This window comes from Motacilla alba, chromosome 1, assembly GCF_015832195.1.
Source record: "Motacilla alba alba isolate MOTALB_02 chromosome 1, Motacilla_alba_V1.0_pri, whole genome shotgun sequence".
Classification (NCBI taxonomy): domain Eukaryota; kingdom Metazoa; phylum Chordata; class Aves; order Passeriformes; family Motacillidae; genus Motacilla; species Motacilla alba.
The window spans coordinates 3,989,202-4,008,345 of NC_052016.1; the positions used below are offsets into that span (position 1 = coordinate 3,989,202).

Below are 19,144 nucleotides of genomic sequence, written 5' to 3' on the forward strand. Positions count from 1 at the left end.
TCTTTTGGTTGATCCAAATGATAAATTTACAGGGTATCCACCTCCCGCTGAATCATTTTGGAAGATTTCAGTAAAATCAGTGAAATGGTTTGAGCATCAGAGCAAAAGCTGGAATTTTTGGCACCGAGCCCTCTCATTGTCAGGAGCCTGCTGCATTTGTCCACTTAGAAAATCCACCCCAAATTTGGGCAATTTCAGACTGACAAATTTAGGCTTCATTTGGGAATGGGAATTCCTTCAGAAAGGGGCTTTTCAGGGGAATATTGGTGCCCCTAGCCTGGAGGTGGGAAGGGAATTCACCTGTCACTACATCTGGGCTGACAGTGATGACCTGTCCCAGGATATTTCTCAGGGGATAGTTCTCTCCTTGAAATAATTGTTTTATTCCTCCTGCTTTCTGGGTTGAGGGATTTGTGGGGGGTGGGTGGGGTGGGTGTGTTTGTTTTATGTTTGTTTTTGTTGGTTCTTTGGGTTTTTAGTTGGTTGGTTGGTTGGTTTTTTTGTTTTGCTTTTTGGGGTTTTGATGGGGTTTTGTTGTTGTTTGGGGGTTTTTTTTTGTGGAGCTTCTTTGAGGTGTTTTTTTGTTTGTGGGTTTGGTTTTGTGGTTTTTGTTTTTTGGCTTTTTTTTTTTTTAATAATTTTATTTACTGCACCTGCAGAGCTGCCCCAGCCCTGGGCCCAGCACAGGGAGGAGCTGGAGCTGCTGCAGAGAGCCCAGAGGAGGCTCCAGGAGGAGCAGAGGGCTGGAGCAGCTCTGCTGGCAGCAAAGGCTGGCACAGCTGGCATTGTTCAGCTGCACAGGAGAAGCTTTGGGCTGAGCTCAGGGTGGCCTTGCAGGGCCTGGAGGAGCCCCAGGAAACCTGGAGAGAGACAATTTCCAAGGCATGCAGGGACAGCACACAGGGAATGGCTCCCAGTGCCAGAGGGCAGGGCTGGATGGGATCTTGGGAATGAGGAATTGTTCCCTGGCAGGGTGGGCAGGGCTGGGATGGAATTGCCAGAGCAGCTGGGGCTGCCCCTGGATCCCTGGCAGTGCCCAAGGCCAGGTTGGACACTGGGGCTGGGAGCAGCCTGGCACAGTGGAAGGTGTCCCTGCCGTGGCAGAGGTGGCACTGGATGGCCTTTAAGGTCCCTTCCCACCCAAACCATTCTGGGATTCTTTCTGAAGAGCCACCCAGGGGCTGCTGAGCTCTCTGCACAGCAGGATTGGGACACAGGTTCCTTGTGTGCTCCCTGGTTTGTTTGTGGGATCTGTGTTGCCAGGCACAGGGGCAGCCCCTGCCTGCTCCAACAGGAGCTTTTCCTGGACACGAGGCTCCAGTTCCTAGAAATGAGTAACTCAAGTACCTTGGAAAAAGTTTCCGAAGAAAAACAGCTGATTGTGAAAGTGATGGCAAAACAGATCTTCACACTCAGAAGCAGCTGTGCTGTCCAGGCTTTTATTTTCTTCTTTTGAGCTCCCCTTGAATGTGCTAAAAAGTAAAACCAAAAAATCCCTCTTTATCTGCCCCCACACCAATTAATGACAGTAATTAGCTACCTCAGCTACCTGAGTCCTGCCAGTAATATTCACTGATCCCAGCGAAATGCTCCTTTCTTTTTACAATGACCACTTTCCCTGTCTTCCCTGAAATGTGGCACAATTTGATGTCTCCGGTTTTTTCCCCCAAAACAGGAGCTTGCAGTGGGTTTTGCCAAGTTTTGCATAAGCACAGCAGAGGAACGGACGTGGATGGGTTTGGGTACTGAAGGCTGAGGAGGAAGAGGACAGAACCATCTTCCAGGAACTCCCACCACTGACAAGTTTAGGTTTATTTTAACGATGTAAATCTGAATAAAATCCAATTTAGTGAATAATGTGTGAAGAACGAAGTGAAAATAATGCCGAGGGAAAGCACTAACATTGAGAACTCGACTCCTGCTTTAGAGATTTCCTCCAGGACTTGCAGTTCCACCGATGGACAAGTCCCGGTTCCGCTGGAATCACGGGAATTCCGTCTGAGGCCACACCTGGAGAACATGGCAGCATTTCCCTCAGCACTCGGGCCTTCCCACACCGAGCGGTTCCGTGCTCCAGGATTTTTAAGACGGAATTCCTCGCTGCGCACTTTGCGAGGCGCTGCCTTCCTGCATGTCTCGGGCAGGCTGGGGGAGCTCAGGGACCGCGGCCGGGCCGTGTTTGGGAACTCAAAGCCCGGCCTGATGAATCCCGCCTGGAACGAGAACGGAGACAAGCTCCCTCCTCGTTTATGTCGGTGCTTGCGGCTGTGCAATGCACTCAGAGGGACACATTTCAGGACAGCGAGGCCTTTCCCGGGCTCCCATTGTCACCACCCCGCAGTCGCGACAAGCGACATTGGCGGGCCGCGTGAGGCGGCGGCGGCGGCGGCGGCGCCTACAACTCCCATCAGCCCCCGCGGCGCCCCGGCCCGCAGCGGGCGCTGCCGGCGCGCAAAGCACGCCGGGATCCGTAGTTCCCCGCGGGTGACGGCGTTGCGTCACTCACCCCGCCCGCGCGTTGCTGTGACAACCGCGGGCAGTGGGCGGGGCCGCGCGGGAAGCGGCGTCAGCGGCTGGGAAGTGACGGCAGCGAGGACCCGGATGTGGAGGGGGCGGGGCTCCCGCGCACCGCGCCCAGGGTCACGTGAGACGGCGGTCACGTGACGGCGCGATGGGGACGGCGCTGGACGTGAGGGTGAAGCGCGCCGGGAAGGTCTATCGCGATGGGGTGCGTCTGTCGCGACAGAGCCCGTGCGGACAGCGGCCAGGGAGGCCGGGGCTGTCCTGGGGGGCATCGGGATGAGCATTGCCAGCAGGGCAGGGGTGATCCTGCCCCTGTGCCCAGCCCTGGGGGCACCTCTGGGTGCTGTGTCCAGCTCTGGCTCCTCGGCACAGCAGGGCCAGGAGCTCCTGGAGCTGAGCAAGGGCCTGGAGCAGCTCCGTGCCCAGGAAAGGCTGAGGGAGCTAGGGCTGCTCAGCCTGGAGAGGAGCCCCAGCTGAGAGGGGCCTCAGCCCTGCCTGGCCCTGCCTGTCCCTGTGTCTGTCCCTGTGTCTGTCCCTGCCTGTCCCTGGCTGTCCCTGTGTCTGTCCCTGTGTGCAGGAGGTCAGAGCAGGCCCAGGCTCTGCTCCAGGCCCAGCAATGGCCCCAGAGCCACGGGCAGGGCCTGAGCCCAGCAATTCCCCTGCCCAGGAGGCACAACTCCTGTCTTCCCATGGGGAAAAGGAGGCAGAGCCCTGGCCCAGCTGCCCAGGGAGGTGATGGGGTCTCCTCACTCCAAGCCCAGCTGGACGCGTTCCTGTGACCCTGCCTTAGCACAGCTCCCAGATCATCTCCAGAGGTCCCTTCCAAGCCCAGCTATTCTGGGATTCCCTGAGCCTGTCGGGGACACTCGGGCTCTGTCGCGACCCGGCCCGGCCGCGGGTCCCCGCTGTGTTTCGGGGCCGTGTCCTGGCCCGGCTTTCCCGCCGGGACCGGCCTTGGCAGCGGGGATTCCTCGGCAGGAGTCGTTCGCCCTCTCCTGTCGGTGCTGCCGCGGTGTCGGCGTCTGCCCGTGTGTCCCTGTCCGTGTGTCCCGGAGCTTTCCCGGTGTGTGCGTGTCCCGAAGCTTTTCCCTGCGTGTCCCGGAGCTTTCCCTGTATCCCAAAGCTTTCCTCGTATCCTAAAGCTTTCCCGGTGTCCCTGTCCTTGTCCCGGAGCTTTCCCGGAGCTTTCCCGGTGTCCCTGTCCGTGTGTCCCGGTGCTTTCCGGTGTGTGCGTGTCCCGGAGCTTTCCCCGTATCCCAAAGCTTTCCTCGTATCCTAAAGCTTTCCCGGTGTCCCTGCCCTTGTCCCGGAGGTTTCCCGGTGTCCCTGCCCGTGTGTCCCTTTCCCTCTGCCCTTCCCTGGTGCTTTTCCCCTGCTCCCGGCTCTTCCCCGCTCCCTGCCCGGAGCTGTCCCGATCCCGGCACGGTTTCCCGGTGTATTCCCGTAGCCAGCAGCTGCTCAGCTCCGGGATTTTGGGCGTTGCCTTTGGGATGGAGCGGTGCTTTTTGTCCTTCCCGCGGGAAGACCCTGAGCCAGCCCTGCGGAGGCTGATGGGGCATGAAAGGGAAGGAATATTTTTAGTTTTCATCATTTTTTTACCTAGAAATCCCGAGTTGCTCAGCAGCAATGTTCAGGTCTCTCTCCTTTTCCTTGCACTTGTATCATAAAAATCCTTTCCATCTATTGGAATTCCATTTACTGAATGATTTTAATCCTGGAAAACTGGATTTGACAGGAAGGGTGTGCAGCATCTGTCCTGCAATTGTCAGATTATCTAGAGAATGGCTTTGGCAGAGCTGAATTGTTCCCTTTAGGAATGGCTCCAGAGGGTAAATACTGTCTGTGTCTCACTTTCACATCATTTTGTGCATTATAAAATTATAAATTACTAGGATTTTGTTTATTTATCTACTTCAGTTTCTCAGTGCTGTGTCCATTTTCAATTTGACTAAACTTTACTTGCTTTATATCACTTTTAAATGGATTGTTTTTCTATAGAAAGGAATATTCTCTCTGTTTTAAGCTGGAATTAGGATATTTCTGGTCAGTCAATCTATCAGCTTTGTTTTTACCTTCCGCTTTAACTCCATGTGGGAAGGTTTGTAATTTTAGTTCACTGACTGGGCCTGGAATGTGGAAGTCTGGGATGAAAACAATGATGGAAGAGCTCTACACCAGGGATACAACATGGATTTTCAGCAGGAATCTCCTAGGGAGACAAAGGAGATGCCAACCTTAACTAGGCAGGGAAGGGACCTTAAAATCATCCAGTGCAGGGACACCTTCCACTGTCCAACCTGGCCTTGGGCACTGCCAGGGACCAGGGATGGAATTCCATCCCAGCCCCTGCCCACCCTGCCAGGGAACAATTCCTCATTCCCAAGATCCCATCCAGCCCTGCCCTCTGGCACTGGGAGCCATTCCCTGTGTGCTGTCCCTGCATCCCCTGGAAATTGTCTCTCTCCAGCTTTCCTGGGGCTCCTGCAGGCCCTGCAAGGCCACCCTGAGCTCAGCCCAAAGCTTCTCCTGTGCAGCTGAACAATGCCAGCTGTGCCAGCCTTTGCTGCCAGCAGAGCTGCTCCAGCCCTCTGCTCATCCTGGAGCCTCCTCTGGGCTCTCTGCAGCAGCTCCAGCTCCTCCCAGGGCTGGGGCAGCTCTGCAGGTGGGCTCTCCCCTGAGCACAGGAGCAGAATTTTGAGCTGTTTTTTGCATTTCTGAAGAAATAGTGGAAGAAAATTTGATATTTAACTTGCAGTCATCCTTCCCCTTCCCGCTCCCAGGCCGTGCCCCCTTCCCATGTGCAGGCAGCAGCTCTGGGATGGGTTGTTGCTGTGTGACAGGAAACATCTCCTTTGTTAAAGCAGTTCACGTGTTCAGGGTTGTCCTTGCTTCTCAGAGTTGAGCTGGACTCATTTTTTAAAGCAATAACCTAATTGCTTGTGCTAATTAAGGCCCCTTAGCAGAGCAGTGCAGAATTTAGGTCAGCTTTTCTTTGCTGTCCCTTTGTGCTCCTGTTCCAGCATTTCCCACTTGCTGCACTTCCCCTTCCCAGGCTCTCAGGATGTCTCCCTTGTTTGGATGTGGATGTTTTCCTGCTGCTTCAACCCCCCTGACCCATTTTTGCCATCCTGCACCACCAGGAAAGGCAAAAATCTGCCAAAATTCCCATTCTGCTGGAGAGATCCTGGTTTGGAGGGGTCGGGTGTGGAGTGAGCAGTTGGGATTGTCCCGTGGTTGGAGGGAGCTGTTCTTGGGGCCACTTTGCCTGGGGAAGGAGCAGGAGAGGAGCTCAGGGAACTCTCCAGTTCTCAGTCACCTGCTGCCCTTTCCAGCAGGGAATATTTCAGGATTGAAGCAGATTCTGCAGCATGGAAGGAAGGGGAGGATGAGCCATGGAGTGTGTGGAGGGAGTTGTGTGCTGCTCTCCTGCAGCTCCCCAGGTGTTCTGTGTTAAAAGGTCTGAGCTGACGCTTGGAGGATGCAGCATTTTTGTGCAAAGGATTTTTTTGTGGACAGCACATCCTTCATGGGATGAGAGACAACATCCCTGGAGTCACCCAGCTCCTGCCTTTCATTCAGATTCACTTCCAAACTGTTTCTTTGCGTTCTGTTTTGTATTTTGAATTTCTTCTCCTCTACTCTCGAGGTGAATCTCACCTTCAGCTTGGCCATCCCTTTTCCAGTTGTGCCTTTTCTTCCCTCTCCTGTGGCTGACCATCCCAATTTTCATACAGCAGCTCCTCCTGGCAGTTTATTCCAACACAAACAAAACTTGGCTCTTCCAGCTGACCCAAAAGAAAGGTTTTTCATCTTCCTGGACAGGAAAATCTTGAAATCGTGGGAAGAAGTTGAAGCTTCAGGTTAACACTTCAGCCAAGGGGAGGATGATATTTTTAAGGAAAAACCAAAAGTGCAGATCTCTCATCCTGAGCTTGGGATTCTGGAAATCCAGGAATTCTGGCAGAGTTGAGATGCTGTTGGTTCTCTGTCTCATCCTAAATTCCTTCATCAGGAAGGAAGATATTGTTTTGGTTTGTCTATCCTGACAAGGTTACACCATTCTTTGGGCACAGGATTTTTTTTTGACTTTTGGAGTTCCTGGCTATGAAAAAAATGGATTTAAACAAACGCTTTCCTCTTTCCTCTTAGGAAATTCTTTCTGGAGTGGTGGTCATAACCAGTAAGGACACGGTGCAGCACCAGGGGATCTCCTTAACCATGGAGGGCTCAGTGAATCTGCAGCTCAGTGCCAAAAACGTGGGTGTGTTTGAGGCCTTCTGCAACACTGCCAAGGTAAGGCCTGCCCAGGTGAATGTTTTTAGCACAAAAACCTCTCTTTTTTTTCTCAAATGAAACCTTTCCTTTAAGGCTCTCAGGTGGTCAGAGCTGCTCATGCTGTGGAAGTGATGGAAAGCAGGGAAATGCTCAGCTTTATGTGGAGATCACAGAATCCCGGGATGGGTCAGGCTGGAAGGGACCACAGAGGGTGACTGGTGCCACCTCCCTGCTCCAGCAGGGCCATCCCAGAGCACAGGGCTGTGTCCAGGTGGCTCTGGAATGTCCCCAGGGAGGGATATATGAGGACATTTTGGGGAAGTAACTTGCACTAGTAGGAGATTTTTATTTCAGGCTGAAATGCACTGCCATAAATAGTTTAAAAAATTACTGGATGATGCACTGAATCTGTGGCTTAAAGAAAATTAATTATTGTGTGATGCTATTTTATTTTTGTTGAAGTGAGTGGCTTTAACTGGACTTTGTGCCAGATCAGTCACTGTCTGTGGAGGCCGTGGAGGGGTTCCTGGGCATGAGACAAGACTTGCCAGATTGCTCTGGAGAGAATGGGACCTGTGGAGCTCCTGGAAGGGCCCTGTGCTGCTCCCCAGGGGAGGGCTGGGCTGATGGGAGCAGGGCTGGCTCTGCCTGGAGGCAGCTCTGTTTGGAAAGGGTTTGGTTAAGTGAGGATGGCCTTGAATCAGGGAATCACAGAAGGTTTGGGGCAGAAGGGACCTTAGAGCCCATCCAGTGCCACCCCTGCCATGGCAGGGACACCTTCCACTGTGCCAGGCTGCTCCAAGCCCCAGTGTCCAACCTGGCCTTGGGCTCTGCCAGGGATCCAGGGGCAGCCCCAGCTGCTCTGGCAATTCCATCCCAGCCCTGCCCACCCTGCCAGGGAACAATTCCTCATTCCCAAGATCCCATCCAGCCCTGCCCTCTGGCAGTGGGAAGCCATTCCCTGTGTCCTGTTCCTCCAGTCCTTGTCCCCAGTCTCTCTGCAGCTCTCCTGGAGCCCCTTCAGGCCCTGGCAGGGGCTCTGAGCTCTCCCTGGAGCTTCTCCTGTGCAGGTGAGCACTCCCAGCTCGCCCAGCCTGGCTCCAGCCCTGGGATCAGTTTAGTGGCCTCCTCTGGACTCACCCAACAGCTCCACTTCTTCTTGTATTGGAAGCCCAAGAGTTGGGGACAATAATGGCAAAACTGCAGAGAGAAAAGAAATGTCCTGTCCAAGCCAGCTCCCCTCAGTTAACCCTCATTGTAGTGAGAGACCTCCCCTAAATAATAATCAGCTTCAGAGGTCAGGGGGGTTGGCTCAGTGGCCTAGGTCATTCCTGCTGCTGTTTAGGGTCATAATTTAGGAAATGAAGCTCCACTTCCCAAAGCTGGAGCTGCTCCTGGTGAGCTCCCTTGAATTCTTTGGTCATAAATGTGATGCACCCTTAAAATAGAAATTGTTTTCTTGAGCAAAATATTTATGTTTCTTTTTATTGTAAAAAAAAATCTCAGCACTGTTTATCCTGAAGAAGTCCCTGGGATTCTGGAAGTCCAGGAATTCTGGTGGAGTTTAGATCTTGTTGGTTCTCTGTCTCAGCCTAATCCTCTTTGCTGTTGATCCTTGCAGCCTATTCAGATTATCAACAGCACCATTGAAATGGTGAAACCAGGGAAGCTGCCCAGTGGCAAGACAGAAATTCCCTTTGAATTCCCACTGCAGATGAAGGGCAACAAAGTTCTGTATGAGACATACCACGGAGTCTTTGTCAACATCCAGGTGAGGAGCTCCTGTCTGGAGAGAAAATGGGAAATTTCATCTGCACAATGTCTTCTGAAGCAGCTCCTGATCAAATTGAGGATGAGGTTTGGTGGTGTTTTCACACTGACTGAGCCTTCCACCCTTTATGCAGTAAATCTTTAAGGAATGCTGGCAGAAACAAGGTGTTTTACCTGAAATACCTCAGCAGAACATCTGTAACCTAAATTTAATCCATCCTGATGTTGTAGGAAACTGTTTCCATTCCCTTCCTAAAAAAAAACCAAACAAAACAGCCCCACAGTGTGATTGTATTCCAAATAAATGTGTAATTTCATCTGATGTTGAGAGCAACACAAATCAGGAATTGTTTGCTTTGCTGGGGTGAGGAGGTGTAACATTCCCTGCCCAGATCTGCATGGAATACCTGTCTGGACACAGTCCTGTGGAAATACAGTTCTGAAATTTGATCTTTTTTTGGTTAAAACTTGCCTTATCGTAGGTGGGTTGGGTTGTTTGGGCAGTTTTTGGTGGTTTTTTAGGGGGAAAGTCTTTCTTCAGCCATCTCTTGAAGGTAAATTCTGTGTCAGACAATGAAGTTTGATGTCACTGGCATGGAAAAAAAACCCCTAATGAACCAAATCACCCCCCAGCAGCCTATCAGAAGTAACTGAAAGAAAAAAAAAAAAACCACCTTGTTTTTTGTCTGTTTGGATGGTTTTTAAATCCTTTCCATTTATTTGCTCAGTTTTGGCTTCTTCCCTCGTGTAGCAGCTGTTGTTTGTGGTAGGGATGTCAGAAATGGTGCAGCACTGGTTCAGTTGCTTCCCATCTCCCAAATAACTTGCTGTGATCAATCAGTCAGTTTGAGCTGCACTTTAATGAGGAATTTATTTTGTCATTCCTTCTCTCCTCTGTGGAGCTTTTCCTGGATAAAATATCATTAAAATTTAATAATTTAAATTTCAGCCACACTTTGAGAGTCCTTGTCTCCTGAGGAGGGGATTGTAACACTGGTTAAGAGACACTTCCTAAACCTCTGGGCAGTTTAACTGAGCCTCTCTTTCTTGATTTAGGGATTAATTGTGGGTCCAGGTCTCACTTTAACCTTTAATCAGACACTGCTGGGGGGTTGTGCCATCAACCAGAAGTGAGGAACCCAAATCCTGGTGTGAGGGAGGAATTCAAAATCAAACACAAGACAGAGAACTTGTTGGGTTTTTTTGTTTTAAGGACACTGAGAGGCTTTGTTGGAGATGCTGAAGTGTAGGATTTCTGGGATAACCCAATTCTTAATATTTTTCATCTGCTGGTTTATGGCTCCCATTTTAGGGGAGCAAACTGGAAGCAAATTCACTTCCTTGCCTGATTTTAGTGCTGCTTCGAGCTCAGCTGTGTGGCTGAAGTTCCCCATGAAATATCCCAACAACTGTGACTCCAATCCCACAATAAAATCAAAATTAGAGGGGCTGGAGACAAAAATACAAAGACAAAAATACACCACACTGAGAACCCCTTAACCAAAACAGGGTGAAAAATCACCCTTAACTGGATATAACAGCAACAACACTTTGCACAGAGGCAGAAGGGGGGTGAAAAGTTGGGAAGGAGGGAGGAAATCTGAATTAAAGCTTTTTTTTTCTTTTCCCCTTTTTTTCCCTTTTTTCATCCCCTTCCCCCAGTACACCCTGCGCTGTGACATGAGACGTTCCCTGCTGGCAAAGGACCTGACCAAGACTTGTGAGTTCATTGTCCACTCCCTGGTGAGCGTGCTTTCTGTTCATTTTGCAATTAATTACGTTTTTTAATTGATTTTTTTTCCTCCCCACTTCACTTTAAGGGGAAAAAAAACCCCAAAATAAACCCATGGAAATTGTGATAGTGACACGAGGGATCACAGAAGTGTACATTCAGAATATCCTGAGTTGGAATTCCGAGACCCCAAAAATCATCAAACCCAACTCCTGACCCTGCACAGGATACCCCAGAATCCCATCCTGTGCCTGAAACCTTTGTCCAAAATGTAGGAGTAAAGGAAATCTACCCCAAAACAAAACCACCCCAAAGAGCTGTTGCTTCTGATCAGAAAAACCCATTCTTCTCTTAAAGAACAAAGAGGAGTTGGATTTTCAGATGTTTTTACAGTGCCCTGAGTTTATTCTCTTATTCATCCTTGGAGTTCTGAGACAATGGGGTGGTAAATGTGATGTCATTTTTCCAAACACTGGTTTGAATTATCCCAGCAGTTCTCAGCCAAGGGTTCCAGGCTCCCACAGTCCTGGAAATGGGAATTGGGTGGTGAAAATCCCTGATTTCTGTTCTTCAGGAGTTCTGATTCAGAGCTCTGACTCCAAACTATCACAGCTGGGTGTGAATCCAGGTGGAAACCATGGAAAGATCCTGGCAGAGACCTTCAGAGTGACCCAGTCCCATCCTTACCCCAAAAGGTCCCACATCCAGGCTCGTGAACACTCCCAGACTCTCCAGCACCTCCCTGAGCAGCTCATCCCAATGCCTGACCACCCCTGCAAGGGAAACAAGGGAGAACTTGGTCCTGATTTCTAATTCTTGTGTCTAATCCTAATCCTCCTGGCAGGAGGTTGGACTCCCAGAAAATGCTTTGCTGGATCTTACAGAAGTTCCTGTGTTGGATTTGGGGTTGGTTTAGATTGAGCTGTGCTGTCCAGAGCAGCTGAGGACAGGCCAGAGCTGATGAAATGTCCCTTTTTCCATCTAGAACTTGCTGGAACACCCTGCTTCCATCATTCCTTTGAACTTTAACAGGACAGTAAATACCAAAATCCTTTGTGTTACTCAGGACTTGGGGTGGAAATGTTGTTTTAGTTCTAAAGTGACTTTTGAAAAGATGTAGTTTGGTGTTACAAACAAGTTTCCTGTTGGTAAGATTTCAGTATTTTCTGCAATATCTGATGCTACATTTTATTGGTCCATTATTACATTTATAAGTGAGCCACACTTGTCAGAGGAGTGACAAATCACATCTCCTGCAGTTTTCCTGGGTTTATGTCTTGTTCCCACTACAGCACTTCTGAGCTCAGCAGTCAGTAAATCATGAATCTCTCAGTCAGGGTGAATTAATGAGGTTTTACTGAACATATCATTCTCACTGTCAGTGCTCAATGTACCATTTCCCTTCAGCTTATTCTGTGCCAGAATTTGTCATTTTGGGAAAATGCAGCCAATCCTTTGCTAATCTCTTCCATCTTGCAGCTGGGCAGCAGCAGCTATTTTGAATTCTTGAGCAGTGAGGGCAGATCCTCACTCAGAGTTCCAGATCAGCCCCTTGCTGGTGGAGAACAAGAATTTATAAAGCAGATTTGAAGCAATGGACACAAGTTCATTTAGAATCTCCCTTCCCCAAATTTAATAATGAAAGGAAACATTCCAAGGAACATGTACAATGAATTTATTTGTACGTACAGAAATGGGAAATGGAGCTTTTTTTTATTCTCTGCTTCAGATGGGGAGGGTATTCCTGCTTTTCCAGGTGGTTTAGGGCAGCCAGCTGTTGTGGTTTTTAATATTCTCTCTCTGTTTTGGGGATCAGATTTCAGTTTAACCCTTCCACTCCCTGCAGTCACAGAAAGGGAAGCTGCTGCCAAGCCCCGTGGACTTCACCATTACTCCTGAAACTCTGCAAAATGTTAAAGAGGTAACAGGATTTTATTATTGTATTTTAAATGTAAAGTTTGTGTGTTTCTGAGTGAGACCAGAGGAGTGATTAAATTCTGCCTTGAAGAAAATCAGTCAGATTGTCTTGGTTTTGTTTTCCATTTTCTTTTTCAGTTTTATAAGCAGTCAGGTGATTCTGCCTCATCTCTTGCACTGTGGTGACCAGTTGAAGGTGGAATTTTGCTCAGGAGTGGCTAAATAGTTTTATTCCTTTCCTGAGTGAAAAATGGCAGTGAAGCAAGGGAAAACATTGTATACATGGACAACCAAGAGCCTTTAAAAATTTGTGTTTGGAACCTTGGTTATGGCTTTTTTACAGCCCTCTGTGGCTTTGGGAAGCCTCAAGGAGGGCAGGGCTGGATGGGATCTTGGGAATGAGGAATTGTTCCCTGGCAGGGTGGGCAGGGCTGGGATGGAATTGCCAGAGCAGCTGTGGCTGCCCCTGGATCCCTGGCAGTGCCCAAGGCCAGCTTGGACACTGGGGCTTGGAGCAGCCTGGCACAGTGGAAGGTGTCCCCACCTCCTTCACCACACAGCTCCAGCTCCTGGATGAATTCTAACAGCCAAGTTCTGTCAGTTCTTCCCAGGAAAGGCCCATCCATGGGTGGGTGAAGGAGCAGGAAGGACACATGTCAAGGGAGAAGACTCTAGGAGAAATCCTGATACAGACTGACAGAAATAAATAGAAGCTCCATGAGGAATTTCTGAACTCTTCTCAACTTTGGAACTTACTTAAGATTTTTTTTTTCCTTAGTCTGCTCTTTACAGTCCCATCTTTTTCTCCTCCCTCCAACCTTTTCAGAGAGCCTCCCTCCCCAAATTCCTGATCAGAGGGCACCTGAACTCCACCAACTGTGTGATCACGCAGCCGCTGACGGGGGAGCTGGTGGTGGAGAGCGCCGAGGCGGCCGTCAAGAGCATCGAGCTGCAGCTCGTGCGTGTGGAGACCTGTGGTGAGCCCCTGGGCAGGGACCAGGCTGCAGGAATTCCCTCCATCCCTTCTGCCTTGGTTTGGAAAGCCAGGTGTCTGCTAAGGAAGGCAGGAGCCTCCCCTGAAATGGTGTTCTGTGGTTCTGCTGGAGCAGGGATCCTGTAGAAAGGGTGTAGTCTTCCTCTGGAGATCCAGTGGAAGAGGCAGCTGCTGTTCCTCTGGGAATGCAGTGGGAAGGCTGTTCTGCTGTCCCAGCATCTCAGATTGGATCCAGGTGGGAATGCTTGGCTCCTGCCCTGGGCAGAGCATCTCCCCATGGGATGATGGAATTTTCTCAGCCATGCAGGGACACTCAGTGGCCATGGACAGCAGAGATCTCCTGGAGGGAGGATTGGCTGTGGGAGAGATAAAGAAAAAACTGCCCCATGAACAGCAGAGAGCTGCCCCAGCTCTGACAGATGCAAATAGAACACATCTTGCCTTGCAATCTGGGACACCTTCCCAGGGAAACAGGGACCAGCCTGAAAGAAAGGCCAGAGCTCTGAGGCCTTGCAGGGTTTGCACTTTGGAGGAACAGCCCCCATGTAATTTAAATAATCTCCATGATCCTTTACTCTGTGAAAACTTCAGGGCGTTTTCCCCCCTAATCCTGGTGGATCTCTGCTGCTTCTTGGCTTCTTTTTTCTGCCTCTGTCAAGGTGCGGGTTGAAGCTCTCAAGACAATGTTTTGTGTTCAGACTCAGGTGTTTATTGTTTCTTATCTTACATCACAGACTTAAAAGCCCTGAGTTCTGCAGTGTTCTGCTGACAAGGTACAAAATGGCTAACTGTCTTTCTCTACAAGGCCTTCTTAGGCTAAGAAATGACACTTAAATTTACTTTTAACCCAATAACTAATTACTTGAAGTCTGCAATGCAGACTTTCCTGTCCAATGACACAAAACCACCCAAACCCATGGAGGAGAAGGTGAAGAAGCACCAACCTCTGCCCTAAAGTCTCCACCTTGCTTTGTATCTATTATTGTATTCTTAACCCTTAAACTCTGAGTTTCCCAGCCTGTGATATCACACAATTCTATTCAAACTCCACACCCACAATCCCAGTTCTGTCATTCCATTCTGGAAGCTTCTCCAGGGCCTCAGGTCAATGCAGTGTTCTCTTGGGGGTCAGTGCCTGGCAGCACAGAAAGTCTCAAATTCTCAGCACCCAGGGTTCCAGCGTATCTCCACTGTGGATTTTGGCTGCTGCTTTCTCTCATCTCTTCCCTTTCCCTCCTTGCCCAGGGTGTGCTGAGGGCTACGCCAGGGACGCCACAGAGATCCAGAACATCCAGATCGCCGACGGCGACGTCTGCAGGGGCCTGCCCATCCCCATCCACATGGTGTTCCCCAGGCTCTTCACCTGCCCCACCCTGGAAACAACCAACTTCAAAGTGGGTGAGTGGGCAGGCATTTCCCAGCAGAGGAGTGGCCACGTTCATTCCCTTTCCATGGGCAGGTGAGGGGATAAATCCAGCAGAGCTGCAGGAGGAGCCCAGGACATCCCTGAGTGCTTCCCTGAGTCTGAATCCTGCATTTCAGACCGAGAAGAACTCAGCCCAAACACTTCCAACACAAACTGCTGTGCAGCCACTAAGTTCCTCCTAACAAAATTCCATGATGAGGGACAGGAGGAGCAGTGGAATACAGGCCGCCTGATTAACCACTTGAAGAATAGTCTAAGAATAAAATTCCCTCTTTTCCTCACCAGTGAGAACCCCCCTTTCCATTTCTTCACCTTTTTGTTTCCCACTCTCCTGCTGAAAGCCCTGCAAGCAGAAAGGTTGGTCAGGGTGTGATTCCCTGATCTACACTCCGTGCTCCTCCCTGCTGCTTGTTGTCAAAATCCAGTATTTTTATTAACAAAATCAAGATTTTCCTCACTTGTTCAAATAAGTACTGCAAGAATCCACTTGGCTGGTTTCTATTTCTTCCCTTCATCCTGCTGGAATCTGTTGGCACAGAATCTGGGTGCAGTGCTTTTCCCCAAAATAATTTTTTTTTTGCCATTTTAACCTCTTCACTAGCAATTTACCATAAGAATTTGAATTTATTTTGATTTCTGCTTCCCTTCATTTATTAATTCTGCCTGGCTTCTTGTTCTGTCTCTATTTAGGATTGATTATTGATCTGATACTGATTTTTGGCTTTGAAGGACACAATGTAGTATCTAAGAGTAGATTTTCCTCTGGAATTTTTGCTCCCCAGTTTGCAGGCCTGTTGTATTCCAGTATTTTATTTCCCGAGGCTGTTACATGCTAGAAACAAGCAGTTTGGAATTCTGTCCTGGAATTCTCCCATTCCATGCTTTAAACACCATCTTGGTGGAGGTGTCTTTCCCAAAACCTTTTGTTCTTTGATATCTGAACCCTCTTTTCCAGAGGATTGTTTGCCATAATTTATCAGTGATAAAACAATCCAGAGAAATCCCCTAAGATTACAACAAAGCAGGATTTTCTAGGAATGGTCCAAGGGCTGGGATGCCTGGGTGAGGTTCTGATGGAATGTTTCAGGAACTCCTGCCTCATCCTGCTGCTAGCATTCAGCTTCCTGTGGAATTCAAGTAGGATTGTTCCTAAAATTCAGCTTTCCTGTGGAATTGAAGCAGGATTGCTGCTAGCATTCAATTTTCCTGTGGAATTGAAGCAGGATTGCTGCTAGCATTCAGTTTTCCTGTGGAATTGAAGCAGGATTGCTGTTAGGATTCAGCTTTCCTGTGGAATTCAAGTAGGATTGTTCCTAAGATTCAGCTTTCCTGTGGAATTGAAGCAGGATTGCTGCTAGCATTCAATTTTCCTGTGGAATTGAAGCAGGATTGCTGCTAGCATTCAGTTTTCCTGTGGAATTGAAGCAGGATTGCTGCTAGCATTCAGTTTTCCTGTGGAATTGAAGCAGGATTGCTGTTAGGATTCAGCTTTCCTGTGGAATTCAAGTAGGATTGTTCCTAAGATTCAGCTTTCCTGTGGAATTGAAGCAGGATTGCTGCTAGCATTCAACTTCCTATGAAATTGAAGCAGGATTGCTGCTAGCATTCAGTTTTCCTGTGGAATTGAAGCAGGATTGCTGCTAGGATTCAGTTTTCCTGTGGAATTGAAGCAGGATTGCTGCTAGCATTCAGCTTTCCTGTGGAATTGAAGCAGGATTGCTGCTAGCATTCAGCTTCCCATGGAATTGAAGCAGGATTGCTGCTAGCATTCAGCTTTCCTGTGGAATTGAAGCAGGATTGCTGCTAGCATTCAGCTTTCCTGTGGAATTGAAGCAGGATTGCTGCTAGCATTCAGCTTTCCTGTGGAATTGAAGCAGGATTGCTGCTAGGATTCAGCTTCCCATGGAATTGAAGCAGGATTGCTGCTAGGGTTCAGCCTCCCATGGAATTCTCTGTCTTTTTTCCCCCTTCTCCCAGAGTTTGAAGTGAACATCGTGGTCCTCCTGCACGACGACCATCTCATCACAGAGAACTTCCCCCTGAAGCTCTGCAGGATGTGAACATCCACAGGAGAAGCAGGGAAGGATTTTCTGGGAATTCCTCAGAGAGAAAGTGGAACTTTAGCCACGGCTGACTTCAGCTGGAGCCACCTCACTCCCTTCTTCCTGTGGGCATTTATGTGCTTCCACTTCCCTGTTAACCTGGCCAAGACTTTGCCTCTCAGCATTTCCCAATCCTGCTGCCTTCAGCAACCATGTTTTTCCAGTTTTTCTCAGGCAAATCCTGAAGGAATGGTTCTGTAGCTTTCTACAGCTTGTAGAAGCATGTAGCAAGTTCCTCTCTTGGTTTAATTTTGTAATACTTGTTTCAAAGTCCTTTGAGGACTCCTTAAAACTCATAAATCCCATTATATCCATACTGGGAGGGTATGGAGGTTGTGACAGAATGAGAAGTAAGGTCTTTGAAGGTCTAAAAAATGGTGCTGCAACTCTGCAAGGTGGTGCTGTGGGATCTGTCCCGAGGTGGATGGGAAATGAGTGATTTCAAATCACACCAAGGAAAGTTTGGTCAAATTGGGAACAGGAGCTGCTGGTGGAGGAATAAATTAATGTGTTTGTGACTGTACAGCCTAAAGGAAAGGTGATTCAGTAAGAAACAACCTTCCCAGCACAAACAGGTTGTGGATTTTGATGTTGTTTTCATGGAACAGCCACAACTTGTGGATTTTCCATGTGGGGCAGAGGCAGGCTCAATCTGTATTATGGAAATTGGAAGTGTAAAGCTGAGCATCTAAAAAGGCAGAATTAAGAAAACTAAGAAAAAGCATTTCCTTTGGTTTGTCCAGCAGCAGAACAAGCAGGAGAAGGTAATTCCAGTTTGGGTCCTGGTGTTTCAGGAAGAAAAAGCTGCAATTTTCATTTCAGTGTCAGGGCAGGGGGAGGAAAATGGTATTTACTGCAACTTAGCACTTTTCCCTGAGACCAGGGGGATTTGGGGAAGAGCTGCAGCCCCCCAAAACTACTGGAAGCTGTAAAGGATTCCAGTGCTGGAATTCTTAGGCTTTAATTCTACAGCACAGAGTAGTTACTCACCCCTATCTCAGAGTGAGCAGAAATACTACACAAAAACAACGTGTTCGGCTGCAGCAGAAATTTTATTTTTTATTGAAGTGGTAATTAATACACTGATAAACGAGAGAGGAGTTTAAAAGTTCAGTTGGAGGAGATGCAGCAGTGCGGGGAACAAGTGATCCCTGGAATTAGCCAAGGGCTCCTAAGCCATGTGATGCTCCCTGGATTCAGACAACAGAATATTTGAGTTTAATTTCAAGATTCCCAGGCTCTGGCCCTCACCTTTTGGCTGTTTGGGACAAATTTGTCTGTGTTGAAGGTGCTCTGGCCACTTCAGACTCAGAAAACAGTGGGAGAAAATTCCCTGAGCTGTTGGAATTCTGTCCCTCCTGCTACTGGTGACCATTTCTGCACAAAATACAGAGGAAGTGTGGCTTAAAAATCCTTAAAAAAATCCTTTCCAGTTAAACAGATCAGCTCTTCAACAAGAAGAAAATCCAATTTTAAACCTTATTTTGAAATGAAAGAACTGATCCATATAAATAACTTAAAATTATTGCTTCAAAATGTGACTAGAAGTCATTATTTAAACAATTTGAATTCTCAGCTCTGGATTGATGCAGCGAGAGGAGCTGCAGAGACCACACCAGGCCTGAACCCTGGATTGTCTATGCCAGAGGAAGGGAATGTTTTGATTTCCAATTCTGTTGGTCCATCCTTTGGGTCACCTACTTGTTTGATACTGAAATAAATCTGAGGGAAAAGCCCCCTCTTCACAGGAATTATGCACTGGTAAAAGAATTTGATACTTGCAGTGTCCCTTAGCCAAAAATCCACCAGTTTTGTGTGCTGCCAGCCCTGAACTGCACAGCTTTAGGCAGGAACCAGGAGAAATCCTGGAGTGAAATCCCAAAGCTGGTCCCAAAGCTGGTCCCATGGCCAATGAGCCCAGGGTTCTGTCCTGTTCCCCGGCACTGGGGCTGTGCTGCAGCCCCTTTCCATCTTGAGTTCTGAAGCGAGGGAGGAGAAGCTGGCTCAGCTGGGCTTGTTCCAGGCAGGAAGCTCAGGGAAGTCCTCGGGCAGCAGAGCGTGGACGCGGCAGATGGGGCAGGTGCTGGAATGCTGCTTGAGCCACGTTCGGATGCACTGCGGGGACAGGGACAGGTCACAGGGGAACAGGAGTCCAGCTGGAGGCTGGAAGTGACTGGCACTAATGGGGAAGCTCTTCATCAAGTTCTACGCCCCCAAATTTCGGTGGTGTGGAACCGTTCTCCTGCTCTGATCAGATTTATTCTGCGAGAACAGAGCAGCATTGAAACAAAAAAGGTAAAGGGAGAAATGTGGAGTTATTCCAACATAATCCTGGCTTTTTTTACTTCATGAATTTCCATTAGCAGGAGGCAAACACAGAGTTTTCAGGGATAACCCATTCCCTG

At 48.8% G+C, this 19,144-nt stretch overlaps 2 protein-coding genes across 2 annotated transcripts in view; one reads left to right on the forward strand and one right to left on the reverse strand.

Annotated features, from left to right (window-relative positions):
- The first annotated feature begins 2,604 nt into the window (after positions 1–2,604).
- VPS26C (VPS26 endosomal protein sorting factor C) lies at positions 2,605–17,481 on the forward strand. Its single transcript, XM_038136114.1, has 8 exons — positions 2,605–2,728; positions 6,673–6,816; positions 8,420–8,569; positions 10,231–10,311; positions 12,147–12,221; positions 13,044–13,194; positions 14,457–14,609; positions 16,615–17,481. Exons 1-8 carry the CDS (start codon positions 2,672–2,674, stop codon positions 16,695–16,697), a joined length of 894 nt encoding a protein of 297 aa, XP_037992042.1. The 5' UTR covers positions 2,605–2,671; the 3' UTR covers positions 16,698–17,481.
- A 291-nt stretch (positions 17,482–17,772) lies between these two features.
- TTC3 (tetratricopeptide repeat domain 3) overlaps positions 17,773–19,144 on the reverse strand; it is a 54,664-nt gene continuing 53,292 nt past the window's right edge. Inside the window, exon 47 of the mRNA XM_038136121.1 lies at positions 17,773–18,854. Within this exon, the coding sequence (XP_037992049.1) occupies positions 18,744–18,854 (111 nt within the window). The 3' untranslated portion in view covers positions 17,773–18,743. The remainder of the gene's footprint in view (positions 18,855–19,144) is intronic.